The 25,070-nt window shown below is 45.4% G+C and overlaps 2 protein-coding genes across 4 annotated transcripts in view; one reads left to right on the top strand and one right to left on the bottom strand.

The window, feature by feature from the left end:
• The first annotated feature begins 305 nt into the window (after window positions 1-305).
• ADPGK (ADP dependent glucokinase) lies at window positions 306-14,298 on the top strand. 2 transcript variants are annotated; one of them, XM_055002266.1, is made up of 7 exons: window positions 306-1,531; window positions 3,513-3,738; window positions 5,567-5,629; window positions 5,766-5,886; window positions 8,852-9,048; window positions 10,288-10,386; window positions 11,220-14,298. In XM_055002266.1, exons 1-7 carry the CDS (start codon window positions 1,314-1,316, stop codon window positions 11,766-11,768), a joined length of 1,473 nt encoding a protein of 490 aa, XP_054858241.1. In that variant the 5' UTR covers window positions 306-1,313; the 3' UTR covers window positions 11,769-14,298. The 2 variants fall into 2 exon arrangements, with proteins under 2 accessions (XP_054858241.1, XP_054858240.1); XM_055002265.1 differs by having other exon boundaries at window positions 11,217-14,298.
• A 998-nt stretch (window positions 14,299-15,296) lies between these two features.
• Window positions 15,297-25,070, bottom strand: part of BBS4 (Bardet-Biedl syndrome 4) — a 33,102-nt gene continuing 23,328 nt past the window's right edge. For both annotated transcript variants that reach the window (XM_055002590.1, XM_055002591.1), the window contains 9 exons: window positions 23,722-23,849; window positions 22,431-22,485; window positions 21,497-21,565; window positions 21,015-21,167; window positions 20,063-20,234; window positions 18,370-18,439; window positions 17,641-17,782; window positions 17,023-17,227; window positions 15,297-16,326 (listed from right to left, as the gene is read on the bottom strand). In XM_055002590.1, coding sequence (XP_054858565.1) covers window positions 16,172-16,326; window positions 17,023-17,227; window positions 17,641-17,782; window positions 18,370-18,439; window positions 20,063-20,234; window positions 21,015-21,167; window positions 21,497-21,565; window positions 22,431-22,485; window positions 23,722-23,849 — 1,149 coding nt within the window. In that variant the 3' untranslated portion in view covers window positions 15,297-16,171. The remainder of the gene's footprint in view (window positions 16,327-17,022; window positions 17,228-17,640; window positions 17,783-18,369; window positions 18,440-20,062; window positions 20,235-21,014; window positions 21,168-21,496; window positions 21,566-22,430; window positions 22,486-23,721; window positions 23,850-25,070) is intronic.

Below are 25,070 nucleotides of genomic sequence, written 5' to 3'. Positions count from 1 at the left end.
TTTTCTTTCTTATTCTCGGTACATTTCAACTGTACCACTTTTTAAGGGGAGGGTCTCTCTATTTCTCACTCTTCCTCCCTTCCTTTTCTTACACTTGGTACATTCCCGTCGAGTTGGCGGCTGGGCAGCGCCACAACCAGGCGACTTCTCTTAGCGCACGCACGTCCCAATTCTGGAAAGCTCGCTGCGCGCTAATTAAGGCGGCTGCCCCCCTCAGGAAGCCCGGAACTACGCAAGAGTGAGCCGCGCCGTTTCCGCAGTTGTCGGCGCTATTCTGCAACCCGTTTTACGCCAGCGTGGGTTAAGACGTTCGGCAGAGCGCCCGGCATTACGGAAGCTACGTAAAGGAAGGCCTCCTTTCTGCCACCCTCAGAGCCGGCCTTTTCCGCCCGCGTCTCCTAGGCTAGGGCCGGTTTCCAGCGGCGGCGGCGGCGGCGGCGGCGGGAGGAAGGCCCTAGTCGGTTGGCCCCGGCGGAGCCTTCTCGGGGAGGGCGGGAGGGGACGAAACCACTAGGCCTCTCCCTCAGCTGAGGTAAAATTAACCCCTTCTGGCCTGCACCCAACCCCAAGGCAAGCTATTAAAATGAGGCTTCCTTAACCAGAGGCGGATCTCCTTTCCTCTCCCGCCTTCTCCCTTGTCCTCTTCTCCTCACGCTTCCCTTTGCCTTCCTTGCCCTTGAACCGTGTTTACTCGGAAGTAAGCCCCTCTGTGGTCAATGGCGTTTACTCACAAGTAAGGGCGCATCAGATTTCCCTCTCCCTTCTGGCTGTCTTTGAAAATTCCCCTTAAAAATAGTGTGTGTTGGGGGTGGGGTTCCTGTCCTCTCAGGAAAATCCCTGGAGAAAAAAATAATTGGGAGGGCTTTTTAGTGATCTTTGGGGAGTTTGGGAAAAAATAATAATAGTAATAATAATAATTGAGGGGCTTCCTACCTGAGGTGAAAAGATGCCAGTACAGAAGAGGGGCAAGAGATTGACCCAAGTGGCCCTTCTTAGTTTTGAGCCTCTTGCAAGACAGAGTACCTGTAAGAAATTCCTTTCCCGTGGGTCTTTAGAGAATTTTTATTCCAATTTTCTTAATTTTACCAGTGATGTTCTGCAGGTTCTCTGAAAAATAGCTTATGGGGTCCCCCGTGGAGATGATCTGAAAAATAATTTGGAGGGTCCCCAATGATTTTTTGGGGTCTAGAACCCTGAGAAATTGGAGCCTCCCTCCAAACCCAGGATTTCTTTAACCTCCCCGTCTTTGGCCAGAGGCCCTTTAGACCTTCTAGATCTTACACATCCTTAGTCCAGGCTTCAGGGCAGCAGCCATGTGGCACAAGTCGGTGTGTGTGGCCTTGCTGGCTTTGGCAACGGGCTACGTCTTCTTGCTGGATCCTGATCTGCCAGACTCAGTGCGGGAGTACATCTCGTCCTCCTTCCTGTACCAGCTGCGGGGGGACCTCGCATCCCCAGAGAGAAGAATGGCGGCTGCTTGGAACTCACTTATCATCCAGCCCGCCAAGCAGTGGAACAAAGTTGCTGTTGGGTGAGTGAACCTGCAACTTACATTTTGTAGATTACCCTGGAAATTGACTGTTAGCTAATATGCAACTGACCTTGTGGAGCAGTGGCGTTTGATTTCTCTGTTTTAGGCGAAGTCCTTTTCATGCCCACCTCTGCACCAAGGAGCCCTAGCATGTTAGCTGTCAATGCCCTCCACTCCCAGTGTACCTGTGGTTGCTAACCAAGTCTGTGCTGTAGAACAGTAGTCCTCAACCAGCATTCAGCCAGTGAAACACAGAAGTATTTTAAGTGGGACTCTGGGGTTTTTTAACAGTTACTAAGAATTTGCTTTCTGATAATCTCCCATGTTCATCTGCAGCTGTGGCATGCAATCTTCTGCCAACCTTATCTGCCATTGATTGTCCTTCTGTAACTGTTTGGCATCCTAGTGTAATATTCTGATCTGGATGGTGCAGGTAGCTCAATCTTGTCAGATTTCATAAGCTAAGCAGGGCTTGCCCTGGTCAGCATTTGGATGGGAGACCACCAAGGAAGGCCAGGGTTGCTATGCAGAAGCAGGCCATGGCAAACCATCTCGGAACATTTCTTGCCCTGAAAACCCTACAAGTTAGCTGCAACTTGATGCCCCCCCCACCTCCATATAATATCAAAAAGACTGTAAACATCGAAATATCTTTCTTGAAAAAGGTGGGCTTTCTGATTCTATCATGGAATCCAGGTTCGTTGGCATAGTGATAGGTGGGCCGTAAGATACCAAAGCTTGAGACCCCCTACTCTAGAACATGTCCAACATTCCCTGTGGCTACACGTTGCAGGGGGCGGTCAAGTTGCGATGGGTACATCTTTGGGGGAAATTTGTCCACTTCTACTGATCTTCTCATTGAGGAACTGCAGACTTCCCTGGGATGTAGCTTGAAAACCCAGTACTTCAGAGAGAGTTCCTGTCTTCCTAGTTGAATGGTGTTGGGGTTGGTAGAACTTTTAAGGATCTTAAAAATCACTTCCAAGAACCCCTGGGTTGTTCTGTCACTTGACTCAGGTGTAGAAATTTTCTCCAGCACAAAGGAGCTGAGCCAAGTAGTCAGATATAACCACGTACCTTGTGAGTGTAGACGTGGGGCCTGGCTTCTAGCATGGTTGACCATGGAAGGCGAAGGAAGACCAACAATGTACTCTTCCTTGATTCATCCAGCAGTGCAGTTTCCGTTCCTTTCAAAATAACCAGAGATACCATCAGGTTGTTTTCATAAATTAAACAGAATATTTTTGGTTTATGATATCGCTGCACTCTAAAAAGCAGAGCAGGACCATGTGAAGACCAAGTATAGGGTTGCCAACAAGCAAAAAATGTTGTGTTCTTTAGTAGAGGCTTCAGGTGTTGTTATTCATCTCTATGCAATGAAAAGCTTCCAACTACCCATTAAGCTAAGATTCGGGGGAAAGGGCTTTTTTCTAGAAATGTGTTGGCAATCCTAAGTAGTATTCTGACCTGACTTCAAATTATATTTAAAAATGCAAACAGGAAAGTCAAAAAAACCAATTCTCAGAATTGCTTATGTTAAAAATCTTTCTAGGTCAGAGGGTGTGTGTAATATTCTTATAACTAGGATGATCCAGCATTTCTTGTATTTGACCCGTATGAGTTGGCTATCACCTGTTTCAACTTGTTTCTTCTTCTACTGGAGCTGATAGAATATGGAAGAAGAGAACAGCGGGTTGAGTGGAGTCAAGACAGTTCTGTCTATTGTTTGTGCATACTGAATGCCTATAGGTGTGGAAAAGCTCCCAAGCTTTCAAAATACATAAAATATAAAAAAAACCTTTAATAGATCAATGCAGTATGTCGTTGTAACATAATTCCTTGCCATTTTCCATCAGATTTTATGTTGTATGTATACCAACCAAGTGATCATAAGAAAAAGCCTTTGCTGCATTCTTTCCTTGTCGAAGCCTATCTTGGAGTTCAGCCAGCTTGAACCTTGTTTTTGCTCTCTCGTCTGCAGAGTCAATGCTTGTGTAGATGTGGTCCTTTCGGGTGTGAAGTTGTTGCAGGCCCTTGGTCTAGATTCCGGAAAGGGACAAGACCACTCAGTCTTGCAGTCCATGACAGATTTGAAGGAAGCCTTTGCTCATTTCATGGGAAAGGGTGCTGCTGCGGAGCGGTTCTTCAGTGATGTGAAGTCTTTCCACCATATTGCACAGACTGCTTCCGAGTATCCTGGGGCACAGGTATGTTACCCAGTTTGGGGTAGGTCACTCTTATTTCTGAAATGAGTAACATACTGACTGTATTGACGATTCTCTTCACAATACAGATCTCAGTGATGAAACAAAGCAATTGCTTTTCCAGTTGATTATTTAGCATCCTAATAGTTTTGTTGTTCACACTGCCCTCTATAAAACTATTAAAAATATAGTGCAACTGTGTGGGTCTTTGTCTTTGGTGGTACAGCTTCCCCCTTATTGTATATATCTCCAGAAGGGAGTAGCTGTATTAGGCTATATCAGCAAAAACATGCACATGTCTTGCTGTGGCATATGATCAAAGGACACCCTTTCGGTTGCCTTGTCTCCAGAGGGGTTGGCATAGGGCTTCATGCCCTTGCACCTGTCATAAGGACAAATGAAAAACTAAATGGTGACTTCTTTGGTTATTTGAAGGCTAGGTCTCTTTGTATAGGTTTAAACTCTCTACATTTAGTCTCCCAGGACAAGAGAAGATTCTGCATTCAGATAACTGTGAGGTCTGCCATTCAGTCATTCATTTGTCCTTGCCACGAGGAGATTAGGGGGTGGAATACCCAAAGGCTGATCCTTCCCAGGGATTGTCTGGGATCTAAACTTTACCTCCTCCATTGCCGTTCATATATCCAATGACGCAGTTTGATGAAGTGGGCCATTGTTCTACAAAAGTGTTATGCCACACAAACCAGTTTTTATATCCTCAATATAAACTTCTCGATTATGTTCCATTTCAATTTGTTTAATATCTGCTGTGGCATCTTCTGTAAAAAATCATTTAATTCACTACACTGCTGAAGAGATGGCTCTGGAGTCAGCTAGACAGGACTGTCCTTGTAATGCAGGTGTGGTGGTACGTAAAGTAACAGGCAGAAGCAGGGAAGGGCTTGAAGAATAAAAGCCAGGAAGACCTTTTCAAACATTGCAGGAAGAACACAGGTCTCCCAAGATCACTAGGAGTGAATGTTTCTGCTATGGGCAGATAACAAGGGGAATTTGTCAGTCATCTCTGTGAATCAAAAAGCTCTAAATCCTCTGATCTGGCTCCTGGCTTCTTTTATCATGCTTGTCTGCTCCTTGCTTTTTCATCTCAATTCTTCCTTAATTTTTGTACCTTAATTTTTTGAATTTGATCAATGTTTCTTTGATTTATAATGCTGTATGCTCTTTTAAACCTTACCTTTGGGAGCTGAGCTTTGAGAACTATGGCTTAATTTTGGATTTACTCTCGTTGTAAAGAGCTCATTCAATTTGCCCTTAAATTGGGGGAATTCATTAGTGGACTGAAAGAAAGAGAATGATGTCCTTTGAGGGGGTAACTTTTGCTATTAATGGGATGTAGAAGGTTTGTTTACCAAGGCCTTTTTCTGAGAGAGGAAAGGATTGTGTAGTGGAGTCTCTAAGCTGATAGCCAAGGTGGGGTAGAGTTGCTGTGCTCAGGTTTGGCACACAGGTTGTCAAAATCGGAGGGATGTAGTTTTATTCCACAATAACCATGATTATGTCCTTGAATTGTGTGAATAACCTGTACCAAGGGTCTTTGTTCTGTACAGATACATTGAAATTCCATCTACACACTTTTTAACACAATCCTATCCTTTCTCCAAGGAGCTCAGCGTAATTAATGTAAATAGTTCTCTACTCCATTCTGTCCTTGCAACAACCTCATGAAGTGTGGTCTGAGAAGTAGCGACTGGCCCAAAGTCATTCAGTGACCTTCATGGCTGAGTGAGGATTCGGACAAGGGTCTCCCCTGCCCTGCTCTGACACCCTAAGCACTACACCATCCTGAACATGTGCTGAAACTGTTTTACAGCTATACGTGGGAGGAAATGCTGCTCTTATTGGACAGAAAATCGCGGTGAACCCAGACCTGAAGGTAAGAGCTTCCCATACCAGACTCCACTGGTTTGCTAATTACTGGGCCCCGTGTCTCATCCTTGTAGCCGTGGAGAAGCAACCTCACTGGACTGGTAGGAGATGCTGTCAGCCACTGTTGACTTTTTGGTTTGTAGGTTCTGTTGTGTGGCCCGATTGGTCCTAAACTCCACGAACTGCTGGATGAAAACATAATTGTCCCTCCAGAATCCTTGCAAGAGCTGGATGAATTTCATCTGATTCTGGAGTATCGAGCAGGTATGCTTTTGTTGCAAGAGGCAAAGGGCCTGTTTCTAGGTTAATTCCTGCATCTGTTTGGTTGTATGTAGTTGGTTGTATCATCATGGCAATTAAGAGAATGGACTGGAAAGCCCCCTGTTCAAAATGCAGGTAACTGCAAGCCTGCTGGGTGGCCATTATCTCTATGCATCAGTTCCCTGTTGTAATACAGAGAGAATAATAATATTGGACTGTTTTGCATCAGGGTCATAGAGATTGTGTACTGTGTATTATGTATGTACTTTGAGCCCTTGAACAATGACGCTGGATACACCAGAGTCTAGAAACGGCACGTGCAGAACACAATCACTGTGAACAAGGCGTGTACTTTTAAGGGGTCACGATCCCTTTCATTATGAGTGGAAGCAGCAACTGGGAAAAGATCAGGATTCTACTTCCATAGAATCATAGAAATAGAGAGCTGGAAAGGTCCCAAGGGTCTTCTAGTCCAACCCTCTGCATAATGCAGGAAATTCTCAGCCGCCTCCCCCCCCCCCCCCATTCTCCAGTAATCCTTGCTCGATGTCCAGAAGAAGGCAAAAAGCCTCCAGGACCCCTAGCCAATCTGGTCTGGAAGGAAATTCATTCCTGACCCAAAGTGGCTAACGGCATTACCCATGATTATTAAAAGAAAACGTGGTGAACCCTACATATGCTGTTACTTGAGAATGGCGGTATACATGTTCATCGTCAGATTGCAATGTAGAATCAATTATCTGGTTAACTTTCAGTGCAGTCCTAAGCAGAGTCCTTCTAAGCACATTTAACTTGAACGGACTTGGGAAAACGTCCCCTGTTTAGGAGCGTGCTGTTTGTTTAAAGTTAATCAAAGGTATCCTTGGCGAAGATTTAAAGATATTTAATGGAAACACTTGAAAAGATAACAGGCTAGCATCATCTTAGAAGCATCCCCCGCTTCAATAGGAGGGAATGCCTCTTCCACAACAGTGCTAGTCCCGCTTGGCTGCTTCTTAAACCAGGGCTGAAAACTGAAATGTGAATTAAATCTTTTAAAAAAAATTAAGGTAGGCAAGATGCATGTTCTATAAAAGTTCTGTGCAGTGTTGAAAAAAGTGGTGTCGGATCACACCTGTGGCTTCATAATGCGTTTGGTTTGCCACTCGTCAGCCCCACATGACTTTGTGATGCAACCCAGACCAGTATTTCCTGTAAAAGAAGTTGGGGAAAGGCCCTGCTGTAAAAGGATTGGCTCTTATTAAGCATTCCACAGTAAGAACGTAGTAAAACTGAAACATCAGTAACACTGCTTTCTGTTAACGTTGACATCTGTCAGATTTATAAATTGGGATCTTTGAGGCTCTTTAGCAGTTTAGCTGAGGCAGTTGGAGGAAAAGCCAAGCTGTGCAATTGCTTTGACTTCTGGCAGTGAACCATGTGCTCCAGAGAGGGATCTGAGAACATTTATGTTGTTAGAAGATTCCTGCTGAAACACACTGTAAAATCAGCCTGTGTTAGAACGAGTCAACAGAGCACCTTAAAGGATAGCGGACTTTTTGTAGCTTAAACTTCTGTGGGATGGAGTCCGCCATTACTTTCATGACATACCAGTGATAGTGGGCTCTCACTCATGAAAGCTTATGCTAAAGTAAATCTACTAGTCACTGCCCTATTGCTTCTCATTTAGAATACAGAAATCTGAGTTGGATTTGCAATGCTAATGCTAACATACACGGCAGCTATGTTTTTTCCCTTTCTGAAAACTAAAGTGCAGCATTTCAGCTGGTGTTGAAGGCTCAGATGTGGTAGCATTTTAGAAGTGAGTGGTGAAATTACATCTGTACTCCTTAAATGTGTTTTGAATCCTACAGAATTATTTTGCTTGAATTTTTGGGTTGTCGGAAATGGCTTCATGTAGAACTTCCCTGTCTATATCTTGGGAAGTGTGCACTTTCCTGACAGTTCTGATAAATACTAAATGTTCTCATAAGTTTGATTTAGGAGCAAGAGAATCCTGTCTTATATCCAGGGTGTGCCTAAGTATATATCTTAATAGGAGCTATGCCTTTGCTAAGTTCCTTTTTTAAAATAAATTTGAGGACTTTAAAAAATAGTTATTTAGTTGTGCCCTATGATAATGCAGTAAACTCTTCATGTGAAAGAACAGTATGTTTGTGACTTTGATTTACAGCTCAAAGATTTGAGCTATCTTAAGTTGTTGTTATCAGCAACTGCCAGCCACGTAGATAATCTAATCATTCTTCTAGGCTTCCAACGGAAGTGTTGGTTTCTCGGTGAAGAAAGAATTTAAAACCCGTTATTCTTCAGTTTGTTGCTACCACCTGAGGCCTAAAATGTACGGACACAGATTTGTTAAATATCTGTCGGCATGCAAGTGTGTCAGCATTTTGGTTATTGTGCGTGTATGTGCTTGAAATGTAATATAACCACACCTTTGCCACTGGATACTAGAATAAAACAAGCATCCAAACACAGACTAATCCTCCTTCGTGATTTCTCTCTAGCTTCCTTATCTGGGCAAATTCCAGTCTTATTTTTTTCCTCATTCAATAGAAGTAGCTGAGCCGACTGTGATTCAAGTTCTGTTCGAGATCATGAGGAACCAACACGTGGTGGAAGACCACAGAATGCAGGGTCCTTGAGGACAAAGGTTGAGGCCCTGCACAGAAATTCTCTCTCGGAGTACTGTAGATTTGTCTCCTTTATTTGTGCCAAACATGATTTATGGTGGAATTTTGATGGGGTGAAGTCCAGGTCCTTGGGGGGGGGGGTGGAACCAGGAAGAGCAACCAGCCCTACTTCATTATTCTGCTAAGAATGAGATGGTCAAAAACTGCGTATGAGTTCAATCTGTTTAATCGCATAAACTCTGTATTATGTTTTGCCTTAGCTGCCTTTTAGAGTAGAAATGATGAAATACACTTTTCACCCCATTTTAAATTTGGGGTGGGGGGATTATCCTCAGGAGAAGAGTGGGGGCAGCTGAGAGCCCCGAATGCCAACCGCTTCATCTTCTCCCATGATCTGACCAATGGAGCCATGAACATGCTGGAAGTGTTTGTGTCCAGTCTGGAGGAGTTTCAGCCAGACTTGGTGGTGCTCTCTGGTCTTCATATGATGGATGGCCAGAGCAAGGAGGTGCGTCAGAAAAGGCTCCTGGAGGTAAAAGCCTGAATGTTTTGTCTTTTGCTGAATAGTAGCTCCAAGGCATGGTGTTTGTGTTGGCAGTGGCAGCTCCACTGTCAGTATATTGTAAGCGGGCTTTTTCCAACCCAAACACACCTTATAACAAGGCTGCTGAATCTCACTTCCTAGCGCAGGGCTCCCCAGTCTTGATGATCCTATGAGAACCTTTGGAATTGTGAGACAAGAGTAGTGGATGCAACCACTAGCTGGGCAGCAGCAGGCTGGCCCTGCTGCCCAGACGATAGTGAGTTGAGAAGAGTTTTTCCTGGGCAGGGCATGCTAGGAAAAACCTACCCTCTGGGTAGGTGGCCAGGAAAAACTGGCGGGCACATTGGTGCCCATGGGCACCATGTTGGGGATCACTGTGGGTTCCAGAAGACTTCACATCTTTGGTGTATCTGGTGTAGAGGGAGCCCTTTGATACAGAACAAGATTATTGAAGGCAGCAAATTCGCAGCACACTTCTAGTTCATGGATCCTAACAGTGGTATCCTCTTTGATTGGCCACTTTTTTGTCGTTTTAAGTTACGCGTCTAGTTTACGTGAGTCCTAGGTTATGCAACTGGTTTGTTCCTTAGCTTCTACTCAGCTATGAATTCTGCTCATTATTTGTAGCATATTGCACTAAAACACATTGGCTACATGAAGTGTCTCATGATTGAACGAGAGGCTTGTGTTGGCATTATCAAATGCTCGCATGCTGTAGCTGTGCTAGGTCTGGAATGTGGTTTTTGTCGTTCTTCTGGTCTACAGTGGAATCTTAAGTTTTGTAACTCTTAAGGGCTGTGCTTGCTAACCAGGGCATGTAAAACTTCTCTAACAACACCTTCAGTACAGCAGAGAATGCATCCATTTGTGACCCCCGTCCTACTGTAAAAAAGGGAGGTTGCTGCACTGTAGTAAAGTGTGTGTGGGAAAGGAGGAGAAAAACCTAGGGGGAGGTGAGAAACTTTGTTCAGGACAAAGAACCCTACAAAATGAGATGGAGAGCAGATGAGGAAGGTACTCGTCCTGCCCCTGAGGGCAAATGCAAGCACATTCTGCATTTTAGTTTGGGGGTGAGTAGAATGCTGACTTCCAGACTTGAGCTATAGACTATTCCAGGACTAACTTGGCGCAAGTCCCCACATACGTGAAATTACAGTGAGATCTGAAAGAATTGTGCATTCTTTGCATCCTATTGCTGCTGTGACCTTCTTCCTGTGCATTCTGCAGGCTGTGGCTGCCATCTCTGACATCCCCACCGATGTCCCTGTGCACCTAGAGCTGGCCAGTATGACCGACCCAGACTTTATGAGTGAGATAATCCATCAGGTAATCCACATGGCAAGGCGTGCTCTGTTGCTCAAGCTTCCAGGAGATGGAATGTCTTCCCTGATTCCTCCTCAGTATGAGAAACTGATTATTTTCCTTCTTAGATGTGCTTAAGTGGCTTAAGGATGAGGTGTGGTGGCAAGGCACAAGTAATTAACTAGCAAGGGTTGCATTTCTCCAAACCTTTTCACTTTAAAACAGAGTACTTAGCTAGAGGATGTTCATTGAGCCAACAGGGAGTCCCTGTACATTCTGCTTCCAGGCTGATGTGGGGACAAACCAGTTCTCCAAAATGCCAACTCTGAGCCAGAATGCAAGTCTTGACTGAAGACAGCTAATCAGTTTTAGCAGAGTCTGGCTCTTGGTAGCTCCTTCTAGGTTGCTATTTGTCCGTGTGTTTTCCAGGGACCTCTTGGTTCAAGAGACAAGATGTCATAATCTCCAGAGTACCATTAGAGCTTTATACACCCTTGAGACTTCTAAACCTTATAAATACTGAAGCTTATGCCCTCTGGGTACAAGCAGAAAAAACTAGCTTCCACCCCATGTTTGAGAGAATAGCAGTTGGCACCTGGAAGTATATCTTGAGCTTCCCATTCAGGGGAGGAGAATGCTTGGATTCCCTTAATGATGCAATTTGTGTTCTCCCATGGATATTGCAGATACACACTTCTCTCCCATTGAGGGGAATCAGGAATTTAGGGGGCTCCTTGTGTGAATGTAACAATAGTTTAGGCATGCACTAGATTACATACATTAAGTCTGTCCCTTGGTCTTTTGAAATTAGGCCCTCCTCAGAAAGCCAACCTATCACTTTCTCTGTCTGTTAGCAGGTCTTCCCTCTTGTGGACTCAATTGGCTTGAATGAACAGGAACTACTTTTCCTCACTCAAGCAGCTGCCGGACCGCACGCCACACTGATATCCTGGAACGGAATCCCAGATGTGGGCATCGTCAGTGACATCCTTTTCTGGATCCTGAAGGAATACGGAAGGACTCCAAAGAAGGCATCGGATCTGACTCGGATCCATTTTCACACATTGGCTTATCATATCCTGGCTACCGTGGATGGCTACTGGGCCAACCAGGTTGCAGCTGTCGCTGCGGGTGCCAGAGTGGCCAGCACACAAGCTTGTGCCGTGGAGACCATTGACACGGACAGAGTCTTCCTTAAAGCTCCAAGGGAGTTTGCCACTTCCCAGATGGGGGAGTCTTCTACAGTCTCTTTGAATCCTAGTGAGCCTGTGTCAGAGTGGCACAGGGATGGTATCTCGTTCCACTACACTCCAGTCCTGGTGTGCAAGGATCCTCTGAGGACCGTTGGCCTTGGTGATGCCATTTCTGCCGAAGGACTCCTTTATTCAGAAATCTCTTCTCAGTAACCTCTACATATCTCCCCACAGTAGTTTGGACTGTGCCATACAGGTGCGGACTGGAAGAACCAAAGCTGAAGTTGGGTCCAGTTCAACAATCTGATGGGATCACAGGGACACTTGCAGTTTAATCGCAAGGCAGTTAAAAATCGGGACCACTCCTCCCCCACCCACCCCCAAATGGCAGCTTAAAACCAAACCAAAGCAGCTACTGCTTCAAGTTGATCGTTTGCAATGACTTTAAAAGCTACGCACCACACTGAAACAGTGGGTGTCATCATCTCGTTTCAGGGTAGGCAAAAAGCAGTTGTTGCCTCTTCTTGACATTCCTAATGAGTGAAAGTGAACATTTCATGTTCTTGTGGTGCAATCAGATTTCCCTTTCTCACCTAGCATTCCTCCACGCGAACAATCCTAAAACGTTCCAACAGCTGCACAAAGAGAGATGAACAAGAGGGACTCATCTCAAATTTTTTGGAGGAAAGGTGGTGTTTCCTGCAAGGATGGACCGTGCTGACCTTACCCGGACTCCTTTTATGTGAAAAACTCAATCTCATGTATTTCTGTGGCTGGTATATACTAACTTCTACCCTCTAATCTTGCTTTGTTTTATAACTATTGGAAGACAAATCTTTTCTACTGCCACAATGATATTTGAGGCAGTAACTGAAGGTTATATAAAAAAAAGGGAGAGGTGTCAGTATAATTTGACTCAGCTCCTAATATAACGTGAGGAGGGAGTGCAGCTAAGTGGGGCAAGTGCCAAAGAATACTAATGCACTGCAAAAACACCAAGAGAACTCCTCGTTCCTGCTAAATGCTAACCTTTCCAGCAGGAGGGAAAATAAGATAACTGATGCGCTCTTCCATTTCTGGCTTCCTGTTATTCCAGGAAGCATACAACCCCGCAGGCAAGCATTTCTCCATAGCTCAGGGGCCTTGTGTACAGATCTTTTGTGTTTTCCCCCCACTTTCTCACTTTCCACTCCCCTTTGTCTCTCAAGCTGTGAAGCTGCAGCCATGTATAGACATTTGCAGGACATGAGATGGTCTTCACAATGCACACTCTGGTAGTGTTGGGCTTGGATTCTCAACTTCACATCCTTGCTCAGATGCGACACTCACTGTCTAGAGCCTTCAGGGACGTTCTTCTTTCACTCAATCCAGCCCGTCTTCATAGCTTGTCATGAATTTTAGCTTTCTATCTCCAATCCCCAGTGAGGAAAGAGTAGATTAAAATGTAACAGATAGTGAAATGGAGTGCTAGGGGATTGTGATGGAAAGAGACTGGGACAAGATTAATGTTCCTGGATTTGAAGGTGTCATCAGCTGTAACAGCTGAAATATTTACCTTCCTTCTTTACCTAGTGGCCACAAATGTCTTCAGAATCAAGGAATGTCAGAAACTTATTGTGGACTCTGATTAGGTTTTGTTTTTTATATGTGTAGGATGTTTTGGGAGACCCAAAAGTTTTGCACTGAGAGCCTAGCAAATCAGTTTCAAGATGATTTTTAACTTGTGGAGTTAGATTCCACCAGTGTAGGCATTGAATAAAGGCTTTTGCGTGTGCTCACTTGGTTAAAAACCCTTCAGGATCTTTGGTTTCTGGGCATTCTGAAGAAAATGAGTACAGAAGTGTTTTATCATATTGGCTTGTTTCCTGCTCCAACAAATAATTGGCTGCCCGTCCTGAATTCTCAGAGGCTTATGGGAGTAACACTAGCAGGAATCTTGCAGTCACTGAGGTGTGGGAAAAGACAACAGAGCCCAAAATGCTCCTAGAAAACAAGAATTTCCAAATGGCCCAGATACCAACAGAGGCGATTTGGAAGAAAAAGATAGGGCTCTGTTTATTTCAGCTGGATGTAGTTCTGCTGCTCAGCACCAAGTCAGGGATTTCCCCTCCCCTCTTACTTTGAAGTGAACGATCACACACACACACACACACCCAAATTGGGGCGCCTTGAGCTTGCCTGGTCTGATCTGCAGAACTTCTCTTCAGTCAGGCCAAGGCTATATTTAAGGATCAAACTAGAAATGGAGGTGAAATGATGCATTCAAATAGTGTTGAACAGATGCCAAGTGAGTAGCAGTTTAGAAGTGGGGGGTGGGGGTGGGCAGGAGAGATGGATGCTTAACTCTCTGTCTGTGTGCTGCTTGCCTATTGTCCCTCCCTGCTACTGTTTTCCTTTCTACTGGGCTTATTTCTTGCCTCAGTCTCCGGGTAGATGATGTAGGAAACCAGCACATGATAAATTCAGTACTACCTTATCCTCTGCCTGAAATCGCCACCCTGGCCTCTCTGTTTTATAGATGTCTGCCGGCTGCATTCAGACATCTCAAAGAAACCTCTGTTTGTTTGTGACGGGCAGAAACTCGATCTACACCTGATCTAGTATCACCACACCCTTCAATTAAAAAAACACATCTCAAGCAGGAAATGCTTGCATAAATGGGGGCCAGCATTTTTCTTAAATGCATGTATGTCAAACAGTTGAGACAGCTTTTGATAAAAGTCCATCACAGCTTTAACTGCAATGACTGCGTGAACGTGCGTCTTACTAGTGAATTCCTGTGCAATATGTCTCCTTGCATGGGTAGATCATAATGTGGAACAAAATACTGAAAATACGTGCAATCTGCCCTGTACCTGGAGTCTTATGGCTGTTACAGAAAGGTTCATGCCAAGAGTGAATTTGTGCTATATTCTGAGTTGCCCCTTAACTTTGAAGTGATTATTTTTTTTGTGTAGCAGTTTCTTGCCTAAGCTGGTGGATGGCTGGAGCTTTGGCCCAGGAGAGTTCTCAGGGAAGCTGCCCTGGAAGCACCAAACATGGGTTCACGGACTATACGCTGCATAGCCTACGACAGCAAAGTGTGTCTGCAGCATCTGCCGTCTTGGTGCCAGGCAGTTGCCGAGGCATATGTTTGCAGAAATCACCTGTGAGGTGAAAGCCAGGCCTGCTGTTTTCTCTTCACAAAGAACAGCAGGAGGGAGGGAAGTTAATTTGCAAGAGCTAAAGAGCTTCCCTTAAAGCAGTTTCTCAAAAGCATCTACTTGACTACACTGTGCCAAGTTTCTACCTGTACAATTACTACAGAACACAAAGTAGTTCTGACTCCTTGCACTGTATATAGGGGTTGTGTTAAAAAATAATTCTGTAGTATTTGCACTAAATGGTGGTTTTGCATTTAAAACGCCAACATGTCCTTTCTTTGTGTGTCATACCTCATGGCTTTGAATGCAAATTAAATTTTAGGCAGGATGCCACTCGTGCATGGTAGATGGATGGGAATCTTTCCGAAAAGGGGAACAACTGTAAAATTAAACCTAAAACGGCCTAGGCCCAGCACATGAAGCGACTTGACTTTGGGGCTCTTCCTGCAGGGGAGGGGAGGGGGGGCGGGGGCGTGGCTTGGTGTTTCTCTTCAGCAGGGGAGCTCTGCAGAGGCTGAGGGCAGCAGGGCTTGCTACTCACGCGGCCCTTACGGAACACAGCTTAGATTCAGGCAGGCTACGTCAGCCTTTTATTTTCATTGCACTTTTCGCTTTAGACATCTTTTTTTTTTCCCCTGGAGATAGTGTCATTCTTCTATTCTGCTTCCCAGGGAGATTTGTAGTCTTTGAAGATTTTTTTATACTGTCTCATACATTACTTTGAGTATCTGTGGACAGGAAAGTGATAAATAGCCTAGCTTGGAATTCACTGAGCCAGTGCTAGGTTGGTGCTGATACTCACTTCACCATACAAGGGATTCCAGTAACACGGCGGGGGGGGGGGCTGTAGGTGAGGTTCCAATCCATTTTATTACTTCAATTTGTAAAATCTATATTTTTAAAAATCCTGCAAACAAAGCTATTCTTCTCCCCTGCTGGTCTGGATAGGGACAGCTTCCAGCAGCCAGTGATCCAAGGAAGGAAGAGATGCCTGCTCCCCCCCCCCCCACACCATCTCCTAAGCTGATCCCTCTAGGAGTCCGTTACAGGTTTCCTCTGAGGAAGTGGTAGTGACAAAAGGGAGTCAACACTGCACAGCCTAACCCAAATTTGACAAGCAACTGATTTAAGGGGTACAGGTGGCTGGCCAGCCTCCGGCTGAGCCTAGAGGTCTGTTTCCAGAAGGTAAGTCCGACCCACTAGAAACATGAGTGAAAGGCCAGTCCCCTCAATGTGTAGGGTGCTTCACGGGGATGGCTGTGTTGCTGCTGGCCCGCTGCCCAGTTCGGCTGGCTGACTCTGAAAGCCTACTCCATCATCTCCCTCCCTCCCGTGTATGGAATGTTGGGCTTCCAATCAGAGTTCTCGAGTGCCTCACTGGCTCAAGGAAGGATGGAAAACAGCTGTCCAGCTACACAATGCACCTATGCTCCCAGTGGGGCAGGTCCTGTAGGGCTTGCGAGCTCCCTGAGCTCAGGCGTCTCCGCCAGATCCCTCCTCTTGTCCCACAGGCTGGCTTTTGCGCCTTTGCTCCTGCATCTCTGCCTCCTCCGGACCAGGCTCTGAGTCAGGGTCAGGCTCCAAAGGGAGGGAGGGGGGCTTTGCCAGCTGAGCTGAAATCCCAGCACCTGCAGAAAGAAAGTGAGCAAAAAGCCAGCAGTGAAGACCTTGAATTGTTACTCTGAAGCAAGAGGCTGTTGAAGTTTGTCACTTTGTCTATCAGATATTTTACCAAAGGGATCCGATACCTTCAACTGAAGCATAACATCCAACAGTAAAGCAAGACGCCACGAGATAAATTCTGGCTTGCTTTTCTGCCTATTTCTTCCTGTTCTAACCTCTGACCATTTTCTCCCCTGCCGTCTTCCTGCTCAGGATTCATGTATATGCTTCCAGACAATTTCTTTTTTATCTTGTTTCCTCCAGCTATTATCTACTGATCCCTCCCTGCCCCTCCATCACACTTTCTCAGTTATCTGCTGCTGTTATCATAAGACTCTCTCTTCTCCCACTTTTAAAAGAGCCTTAAAGTGTGCTGATACCTACAGCCGTCCTCCCTGGCCTGAGCTGATGATCAGTTGACAGAAGTCCAAGTTAGCCCCTCACATTTGTAGGGCTCAAAGGGAATGGTAATTTTTGCATGTCACAAAATACAGCTTGGCTCCATTGCATGAGGAACCCACCCCCCTCTCCATCTCTGCAGCTGCCAAGTGGTAATCTTTTAAGCCGCTACTCTGTAGTTTCCAGTAACCAGTGTTTGGACAATGAGGAAAAAAAACACTAATGCCTACTCAAATATACATTGGTCAAGGAGTCAAGCATACCTGGTGGGAACTGCATGGTCCTCCCATACCCAGCTGCTGAAGACATGGCTTGTCCTAGGGCTTGATTTGAGCCCAGAGGCTGTATACCTGGAGCCTTACTGGCTGAACCTCGTTGCTTCGACTTGGGGTCTTTAGCAGGCTTGGTCAAGGCTGAGCTCTCTCCCAGCTGTAAGGCCACACCCAACTTCTGGGCTACGTCCACCATCTGCTCATACAAAGTAAGAAGGGGTTGGGGGAGGCTGAATATCAAGTAGCAGCAGGAAACTTGGGATATAAAATCCCACTCTAAATCTTCTTCCACAAGAGGTGTGGGCAATGAAGAAGGCCACTCTTGGCCTGTGCAAAGATCAGTTAATATCCACGGAACTGTTGCTGCTCTGTGGAACAAGGATTCCAAAGAAAGGATGGCTTCAACTCTGCACTACAGGCTGATTCCACTGACATGGCTAAAGAAAAGCCTCCACCATGTTGCTCTCAAGTATGAAACTCTCAGCAGCTTGATGAGTTTTTCACTGGGGTTCTCTGTCCTGATGGGCTCAACTGTGCTTACAGGAAGCATGGCTGATCTCGAGGTGCGGCTGTTTCAGAACTCCTCACTGGTGGGCTAAACCAACATACCTCAGGGTCCAACTCCAGCGCGCTGCTCTCCTTTAACATGTTGACCTTGCCTTCCATCTCCTGGAACTGGAGGACAGCCTTTTTCTTCTCTCCCTGATTGTACAGCAGAATAGCGTAATTCAAATTTACCAGGGGGTTGTACCTGAATTTCAACAAAGACAGAAAAAGTGTGTGGGGAGGGTTAAATCAGAATCGGTGTTGCTGGCCCAGTGAGGTGAATGGAGCAATTTAGCTTGCCACCAAACACTACGATGAGAAGCAAGGGGTGGTGGTGGTGGGAGGGTAACTTAGTTCTCCAACATTTTGCAACCAGGAAAGCCAAATTCTTGTAAGTGGAAGCAATTAACCAAGTGACCAAGTCTGAAAAGATTAACTGATTTTTAAAACATCAGATCTGATTCCTTAGGCAAACAGTAAAAGCGCTTACGAGGGGAAAGAGATCAGAGAGTACAGTTTACGGGGAAGAACGAAACAAGTGGCCTTGTATTCATGCCACTTGCTCTTCTATCAGGCCGCATGGGGCACCTGCACACGGGCCGGATTGCTAACTAGTTGCCTGGTCAGCAGAATCTTCTGCTGTATCCACAGCATTTCGTAATTTCAAGGCCCAGCACTGACATGAAGAGGCAAAGAGGATGTGTGCTGAATTCCTGTGGCATCGCTTCAAGGTCGGACAGATACGACATTCTTAACAGGGAAGACTCTTCTTGAAAAACGAAAAACACTTACAGGTCTAGCGCTGCAGCTTTCTGGTAGGCTAATTTGGCGTTCTCAGCATCCGCCAGATTCGTCAGTGCAACTGCATGGAGAGAGAAAAGGCCAGGATGGTTTTTTTTCTGGCAACGTGACAGATCGCTAAAATAGTTGTTCAGCTTAACTTCGGCGATGTGACAGAGCAGGACTGAAGCGGGAGGAGGACAGGGTGGATGGTGGGACAGTCTTGATCAGGCCTGAAAGGCTACCTTCCTCTTTCAACCATTTCTTCTAGTGTCCACTGCATTAAGTGGATTTGTTATTCCTGATTACGACCATGCACCACCCCCATGTGTACGTATCCTTATTCTACTTCATTTATCCTCCTCACCGGATTCAGTTTGTGTTTTAATGGAGATAACTGAGAGGAGATAGGGGACAGATGGATTCTAGAAAGCAGCCCAGGAAATAAAGATGTAGGGTCTATACAGAGCACTGAAGCTCCATCCCTCCTAATGCTAACTCTTCTGACACTTCAGATTTTACCAGATTCTGTTCACACGTTCTAATGTTTCTCTCTCAAGTCTGAGAGGCAAATCTGTGTATATTTCACAGCTGTGGAATTCTGCACCTCTGTTTTCCCACCCTGAAAACTCTGAGGGTTTTTAAAGCACATGATTTAGTCCATACTTGAATAGCAGAGGCATGTTATTTTCCTCTTGACATGGGATGTAATTTTCATTGAAATCAACAGAATTTACGTCCACAGAGATGTGTTTAGAAATACAAACCATGGAGAAGAATGGAACTGGTTGCTCAATATCCTATTTTAATTCACGTTTTACATTTCCAAGAGGGCCACAAATCCCAAAGTCGCAATTCTTATTAAAAGCTTACCAATTTAGCTCTGTATGTCTCTGCGAGAGATTAATCACTCTTTCTAATAGCAGACTTGATAATTTTAGGCCTGTGAGCAAGTCAGCAAAATAAGGCCTCCTACAGACCAGGTTCTGAATGCCTGAGATATTCCCCCGGTAGGCAGAAGAATATTACTTTTTAAATTAACACACATGCATACCCCAGCGGCCTGATGAGAGTGAGCATGCTCACTGCTTTCCAAGAGGCGTGGAACTCTGAGCATCTGCTACAGGGACGAAAGGAAAGTAGAGGCTGATGTCTGTATGCCTGTATTAAAGGGATGATTTCCCAGTGATCTCAGAGCCAGTGTGGTTTGGTGCTTAAAGTGATGGCCTAGGATCTGGACAACCCAGGTTCAATTCCCCCCTCTGCCATGGAAGCTTGCTGGGTGACCTTGGCCAGTCACATACTCTCAATGCATGTAAGCTGTTTCGGGTTCCCATTGAGGAGAAAGTTCATTTATTAATGAACTAAAATAAAAAGAACAAATGGCTGAGCAGAGATCCGGATCAAGGACTCCACCCACAACTCATGCTCTAAATCCCGGTGCTCAACGTGGAGGGGAAGCCTTCATCTCACCGATTTCTCAAGCTCTAGCTAATGGGGCACAGCGTTTAGAGACCTTGCTGATTTTAGCTGAAGCTTCCGTAGTTTGCAGGACAGAAGGCTGGATGCTAGCCCAGGAGATCTGGATTCTAACCCCCACGCTTAAAATACTACCTAAGTTAACAATAGGACACTAGTAACCCCTCAGTGCCAAACTGCCACCAGAGTTTTTGTTGCGGCAACCGGGCAGGGGAACCGTCATTACCTGCCAACAACATGTACAGCTCGCCCAACTTTGGCTGGAGATGGATTGTGGCGCTGATGAAATGAAAGGCCGACGCATACTGTTGCATCGTCAGGTGGACCAGCCCAAGGTTGTACAGGATCTTCCAGTCAAAGGGGGCCAGGTAGTTGGCTCGCTTCAGGCAGCTGATAGCCTGCAAAGGAAAACGATGCTGTTCAGTAAGATGGAAAATAAAGGCTCGTTTGCAGGTGCTGCACAGGGAGAAGGGCCAAGGCTGCCATTTCTTGTTGCCCTAATAATCTCCTACAGCTCCTCTCTCAGTAACAAACCCTACTGTCCAGCTGCCAAAAGGGAAGAAAAAGCTGTATCAAAAATCTATGTGCTCTCTGATAAGATGATAACCCGGCAAGCTCAGTTAGAGTCCATCATTGGTCTAACAGGTGGAATACAGGTTTTTCAAAAGTGAAAATAAAAAAAAACAAATCATGATTTGGGATGCAGTGGATGCAGCACATCAACATGCAAGGGCAAACTCATTTGACTTGGCCTTAAGCTGTACCAACATTCGGGATGATAAACCATATTAAAAACAATGCTGCATACAGAACTGCAAATTGACATAAAAAAACTAGTAAGACACGGAAGCAATTTTCTTGAAACTATTATACCAGATTAATTACTGCCCTCAGGGATCAAATTTGCAGTCTATTGTGATGGTAGCAGGAGAATTCTTGTGATATAGAAGGATGATCAAAATCATCACAACTAAAAAGCAACTAATAGTTGCCTGGGAGTCGTATACTGCTGTCTAGTCACTGAGGAACTCGGAGTGCAACCTAAAAGAGTGTGCTAAGCAGAGATGAATGTATGTACCACCCACGGCACATAGTAAAAAAAATGTCAGTGCTAGGGTGGTGCGCCAAACAAATTCCCCAACTAATGGGGGAGCAGGAAGCGCAAACCTGACACCTACCGCTACGTATTTCTTCTTGCCAAAGAAGCACATTCCAATGTTGTTCCAGAGTGGGGGGCTTTCAGGAACAGCACAAGCCACTACCCGGTACTTAGTGAGGGCCACGTCGAAGTCCCCATGCATCTGCATCATACTGCCAGCTGCCAAAATGGCCTTGAAAACAAAGCAACAGTAGTTGTTTGAGAAACTGGGCTTGGTCAGCAATACGGGTAGGTGAAAATGGCAGAAAGCTCTGAAGGGAAAGAATTTTCTTGGGGGTCAAGGAGGCATCCAAAGGTGGAGACATATGAAACTTTGGGGAGGGCGGGAGGAACAGCACAGGGCCATAGAGATAGCTCATATTCCATTATTCCTTATCTTAAGTAGTCAATTTCTTGGGTTAGCCTTTGGCAGTTTATATATTGATTGTTCAAAGGCTCAGGTTACTACTATTGTTTCTTCTTTCAACAACAAAGCGATATATTTTGCATTCCCAAAGGTACCTTATAGTTGCTGGGATCGTACGTGAGTGCATTCCCAAGATGCTCGAAGGCCTTCTGATAAATCCCAAGCTATAAGCAGGAGGGAGGGGGAAAAAACCACGTTGGAAGAAGTGGCACTCACTCACACTTAAATCACTGAGCTTTTTGTTCCATTCTCAGCACATCCCAAGAGGGTAATTTCTTACTGCACTCCAGAGAGCACAATTCCTCTCCGTTTCACAAGCAGCTAGCAAAATACTACATTTTCATCCTTGTGATTTCAATTTTTAAAAAAGCAGAACCAGGGACTACATGTGCCACCCAGAGAGGACAGAACTTCGCCACCTGTCCAGCTGACGTCCTCCACATATCACAGCGCTCTTTCTCAAGGAAGAGATACGTCAGTCCACCCCAAACGCCTCCCCCCCATGCCCTATCCCCTGTAAGCCCTACATAATGCACCTCCTTGGAACACTACTGATTCTAAGAGTCTAGGGCCACTGCCTAAGTTTCTGGCAAACGAAGTGACTGCTTAGATGGGAGAGCCCTGCCTAGAGCCATAAGGATGCAAAGATAGGCCCATATTCCTCCAGTTTGAGAACCCTATCAGAAGAGAGCCATGCTTGATAGGACAGATGCAATGGCTGAATTAAAAAAGACACGGATGGCAATGGTGCCAACTGTTTATCTCCAGGGAATGTGAAACGCTTTTTCTTGGCCCACTGACAGCAGATTGCTTAGTGTTTCAAGTGCCCGTTTTTCAAGCTTTTCGCTGGAAGACGCAACCTTGCACGTCTTTGGGCTGCTCAGCAATGTGGAATTCCTAGCCTTCTTTCTTAGAGTCAAAGCAGACAAGAGCAAAATCTCAACCCGATGCAAGGATGCCTAAGATGTGAACACCATATATGACTCCTAGGCCACATTCAACACTTAACCAATTAATAAGCTCCTATACCTGTAGGTAGAGCAAGCCCAGGGTGGTAAGGAGCTCTGTGTTTTCTGGAGAGAATCTGGAACACAAGAGAGACTCCGAGAGTTTTACAGAGCCTGGAACCTTCATTATTACAAAGCAACATCACATTGTTAAGCAAAGAAATAAATGAGCCTTGAAGAGAGACCCCAAGATGTTTCAAGTGCCTGAAACAGAATATCCAAAATGATTCCCTTTACAGCACTAAAAATATATTAACAGACCATTTGCTGCGTCTTTAACAGTGCCCCAAAATACATGACCTGAAGCAGTCTGACTCACTCGCTCTATTGGTACAGCTGTTCCTGACCTCGCAGATGAGAACAGACCAGCCCCCCAAAAAACAGTTACCAAGCCTGGTTGTGCCACAGTGTGACCTGAGCAGAAAGTCTACCAACCTACTCCCCCCTGGCAAAAATGTTTACCTTGGGCAAGTGGGCAACTGGAAGACAACTGGAAGGCGACAATGAATCTTAACCATGACATTACTTTGCTACACTGAACTATCCACCAGCAGCAGCTGTATGATGCTTAGTTATTATTTACAGAGTGCCATTATTAGGCGTGATGCCTTAGGCAGAACCAGACAGGTTGCTGCTCCCCCCACCTCCCCCCCACACACCCCAAGAGAGCTTACAAAAGAGTGGATGCTGAGGGAAGACAACAGAGGGAGAGAGGGAAGTAACTAGACCTGCTCAGGGTGTGGTGGCAGGTAGGAGTGGAAGGTGACAGGGATAAGCCAAAGCTTGCAGAGGGAAGGGGGTCCAGCCATAGTGAGAATGGTTGGAGTTAGGATAGCAAGCAAGAGATAGTGGGATGGGGCAGGTGAAGGTGGTCACAGGCAAGGGCAGAATGGGCAGGTAGGGTGAGGAATGCCACCAAAGCCTCTCTTCTCTTGTAGAAGCAAAAGAAGGAGCCAAGCCATTTTGTTCAGTTTTCAGCAGAGAAATTCAGCACAGGATTCTTGACTGCCCACAATTAGTTGTGGAGATGAGGATGAAGGTGGACGCACCATTACTCAGGCTTCAGAAATAGCCTGAAGAAGTTACACCCCTGGGCTGTCCCAACCTTTTGCTGTTTTATAGGATTGGGGAAACACAGTGAGCGTCCAACATTTCTCAAAAACTGGGCTAGCTGTTTCAATGACTTCTATGGATGGAGAGGCAAACTTGTACCGAAGGTGGCTGGTTAGGACCAGAGATGGATCATAACCTCAATTTATCCTAGAAGTTCATTTGCCCCCTCAAAAAACAGGAAGTGCAAGAAAATGTCTTACTCCACTGCTTTCTTATAAACTTCGATGGCCTTCTGTGTATCCCCCTCCAGCAGGTGAATTTTCCCCAGCGTTGTGTACGTCAGGTCATGCCGACTGAGCTCCAGGGCACTGTTCAGTTGATCTTTCGCCTGGATGAAGCAAAGAAAATATAGCTCGTGAAAACACACAGACTGGCCTCAGACCGACACTGAAACATTAAGGGACTGAACTTTTGGCATTGTGCAGTGTTGAGAACCGTGTCTGGCGGTCACATAAGACCTGCTCTTTGGATCCTGTATATTGTATGTATAGGAATAGTCTGTATTTATGGGTATTCTTTATACATTTTGCATTACAGACCCTTTTATTCCGAATAGGATGGCACTCTACGCCCTGGCTGCTAGGAAAATAAGGGCAAATGTAGTAACTAGGAGAGTAAACATCTGATACAGATTGTTGTCTTATAATCTGCTAGAAACCATTTGGTTTTAATGTTTATTTTTTACATTTTAGGCAAAATGCATTTTATTGTAATTTTATTTATATGCATGTAATTATATTTGTATTCATGTTTTTTTTTTGTTTTTTAATGAAAGGTTTTGTGATTGTGAAGGCCTATGGCCATATACAATAAATTCAAGACTCAATTTGGAGGGGTCTCTGTTTTGGGGGCCCCCCTAAGTACTACAGTATGCAAGTCAGGAACTGAGTTCTTTTTCCCCCTCTTGCCTCAAATGCGGCACTCCAGCCCTGGAGCAGGTTGACATTTTCTTTGCCTTTCCATCTCGTCTTCCTTAGGGAGCTTCCATTCTAGGATTCTCGACTTGGGGCGTTTTGTGGGGACAGGGGGCAGCCAAAACCTTTCACAGCTCATCTCTCTCTCTCTCTCTGCAAAATGCTTATTCTAGCACTGAGTCAGGAGCTGAGCTGCGCAAAGGAAGAGAACTGTTCCTCCTGGGCACATAGCTAATCCCCTCCAACAACGAAAATCGATCGCAACGGCCTCTCTTCCTCTCCAGGGCCCAGCCTGTGGGACAGGAATGAAAGGCTGCAATTTTTTAGGCATGTTAAAAGCCGAGAGGAATGCTGACGAAGTAAAAGGAATTATGCAGTGTTGGATATTCATTATGAAAGTGCAAAAATGCCAGCACACTCTACAGGCGTCATTATATTTTATAGGTCCATGTGACTCAGAGCAAGGAACGCGCATGGTGAGTGGCGGCAGGGGAGGACATTTCACACACATTAATGGCGCATTAAGACATCGGCAAGCCCTCTGCACAAAATGCCAAGTCGACATCTTGAAGGAATGGATTTGATTCCCCAAGCCATACAGAACAGGGGCTACTATTTCCAGGGTTAGCTGGGAT

The sequence above is a fragment of the Eublepharis macularius genome, chromosome 18 (assembly GCF_028583425.1).
Source record: "Eublepharis macularius isolate TG4126 chromosome 18, MPM_Emac_v1.0, whole genome shotgun sequence".
NCBI classification, from domain to species: Eukaryota; Metazoa; Chordata; class Lepidosauria; order Squamata; family Eublepharidae; genus Eublepharis; species Eublepharis macularius.
The sequence above is the reverse complement of the archived record's forward strand: the minus strand, read 5'-3'. Positions and strand labels throughout refer to the sequence as shown.

Coding starts and splice junctions, on each gene's coding strand:
- ADPGK (XM_055002265.1), top strand. CDS start 1,314: ATGTGGCACAAGTCGGTGTGTGTGGCCTTGCTGGCTTTGGCAACGGGC. Junction 1,532..3,512: donor TGGAACAAAGTTGCTGTTGG/GTGAGTGAACCT, acceptor TCTCGTCTGCAG/AGTCAATGCTTGTGTAGATG. Junction 3,739..5,566: donor CCGAGTATCCTGGGGCACAG/GTATGTTACCCA, acceptor ACTGTTTTACAG/CTATACGTGGGAGGAAATGC.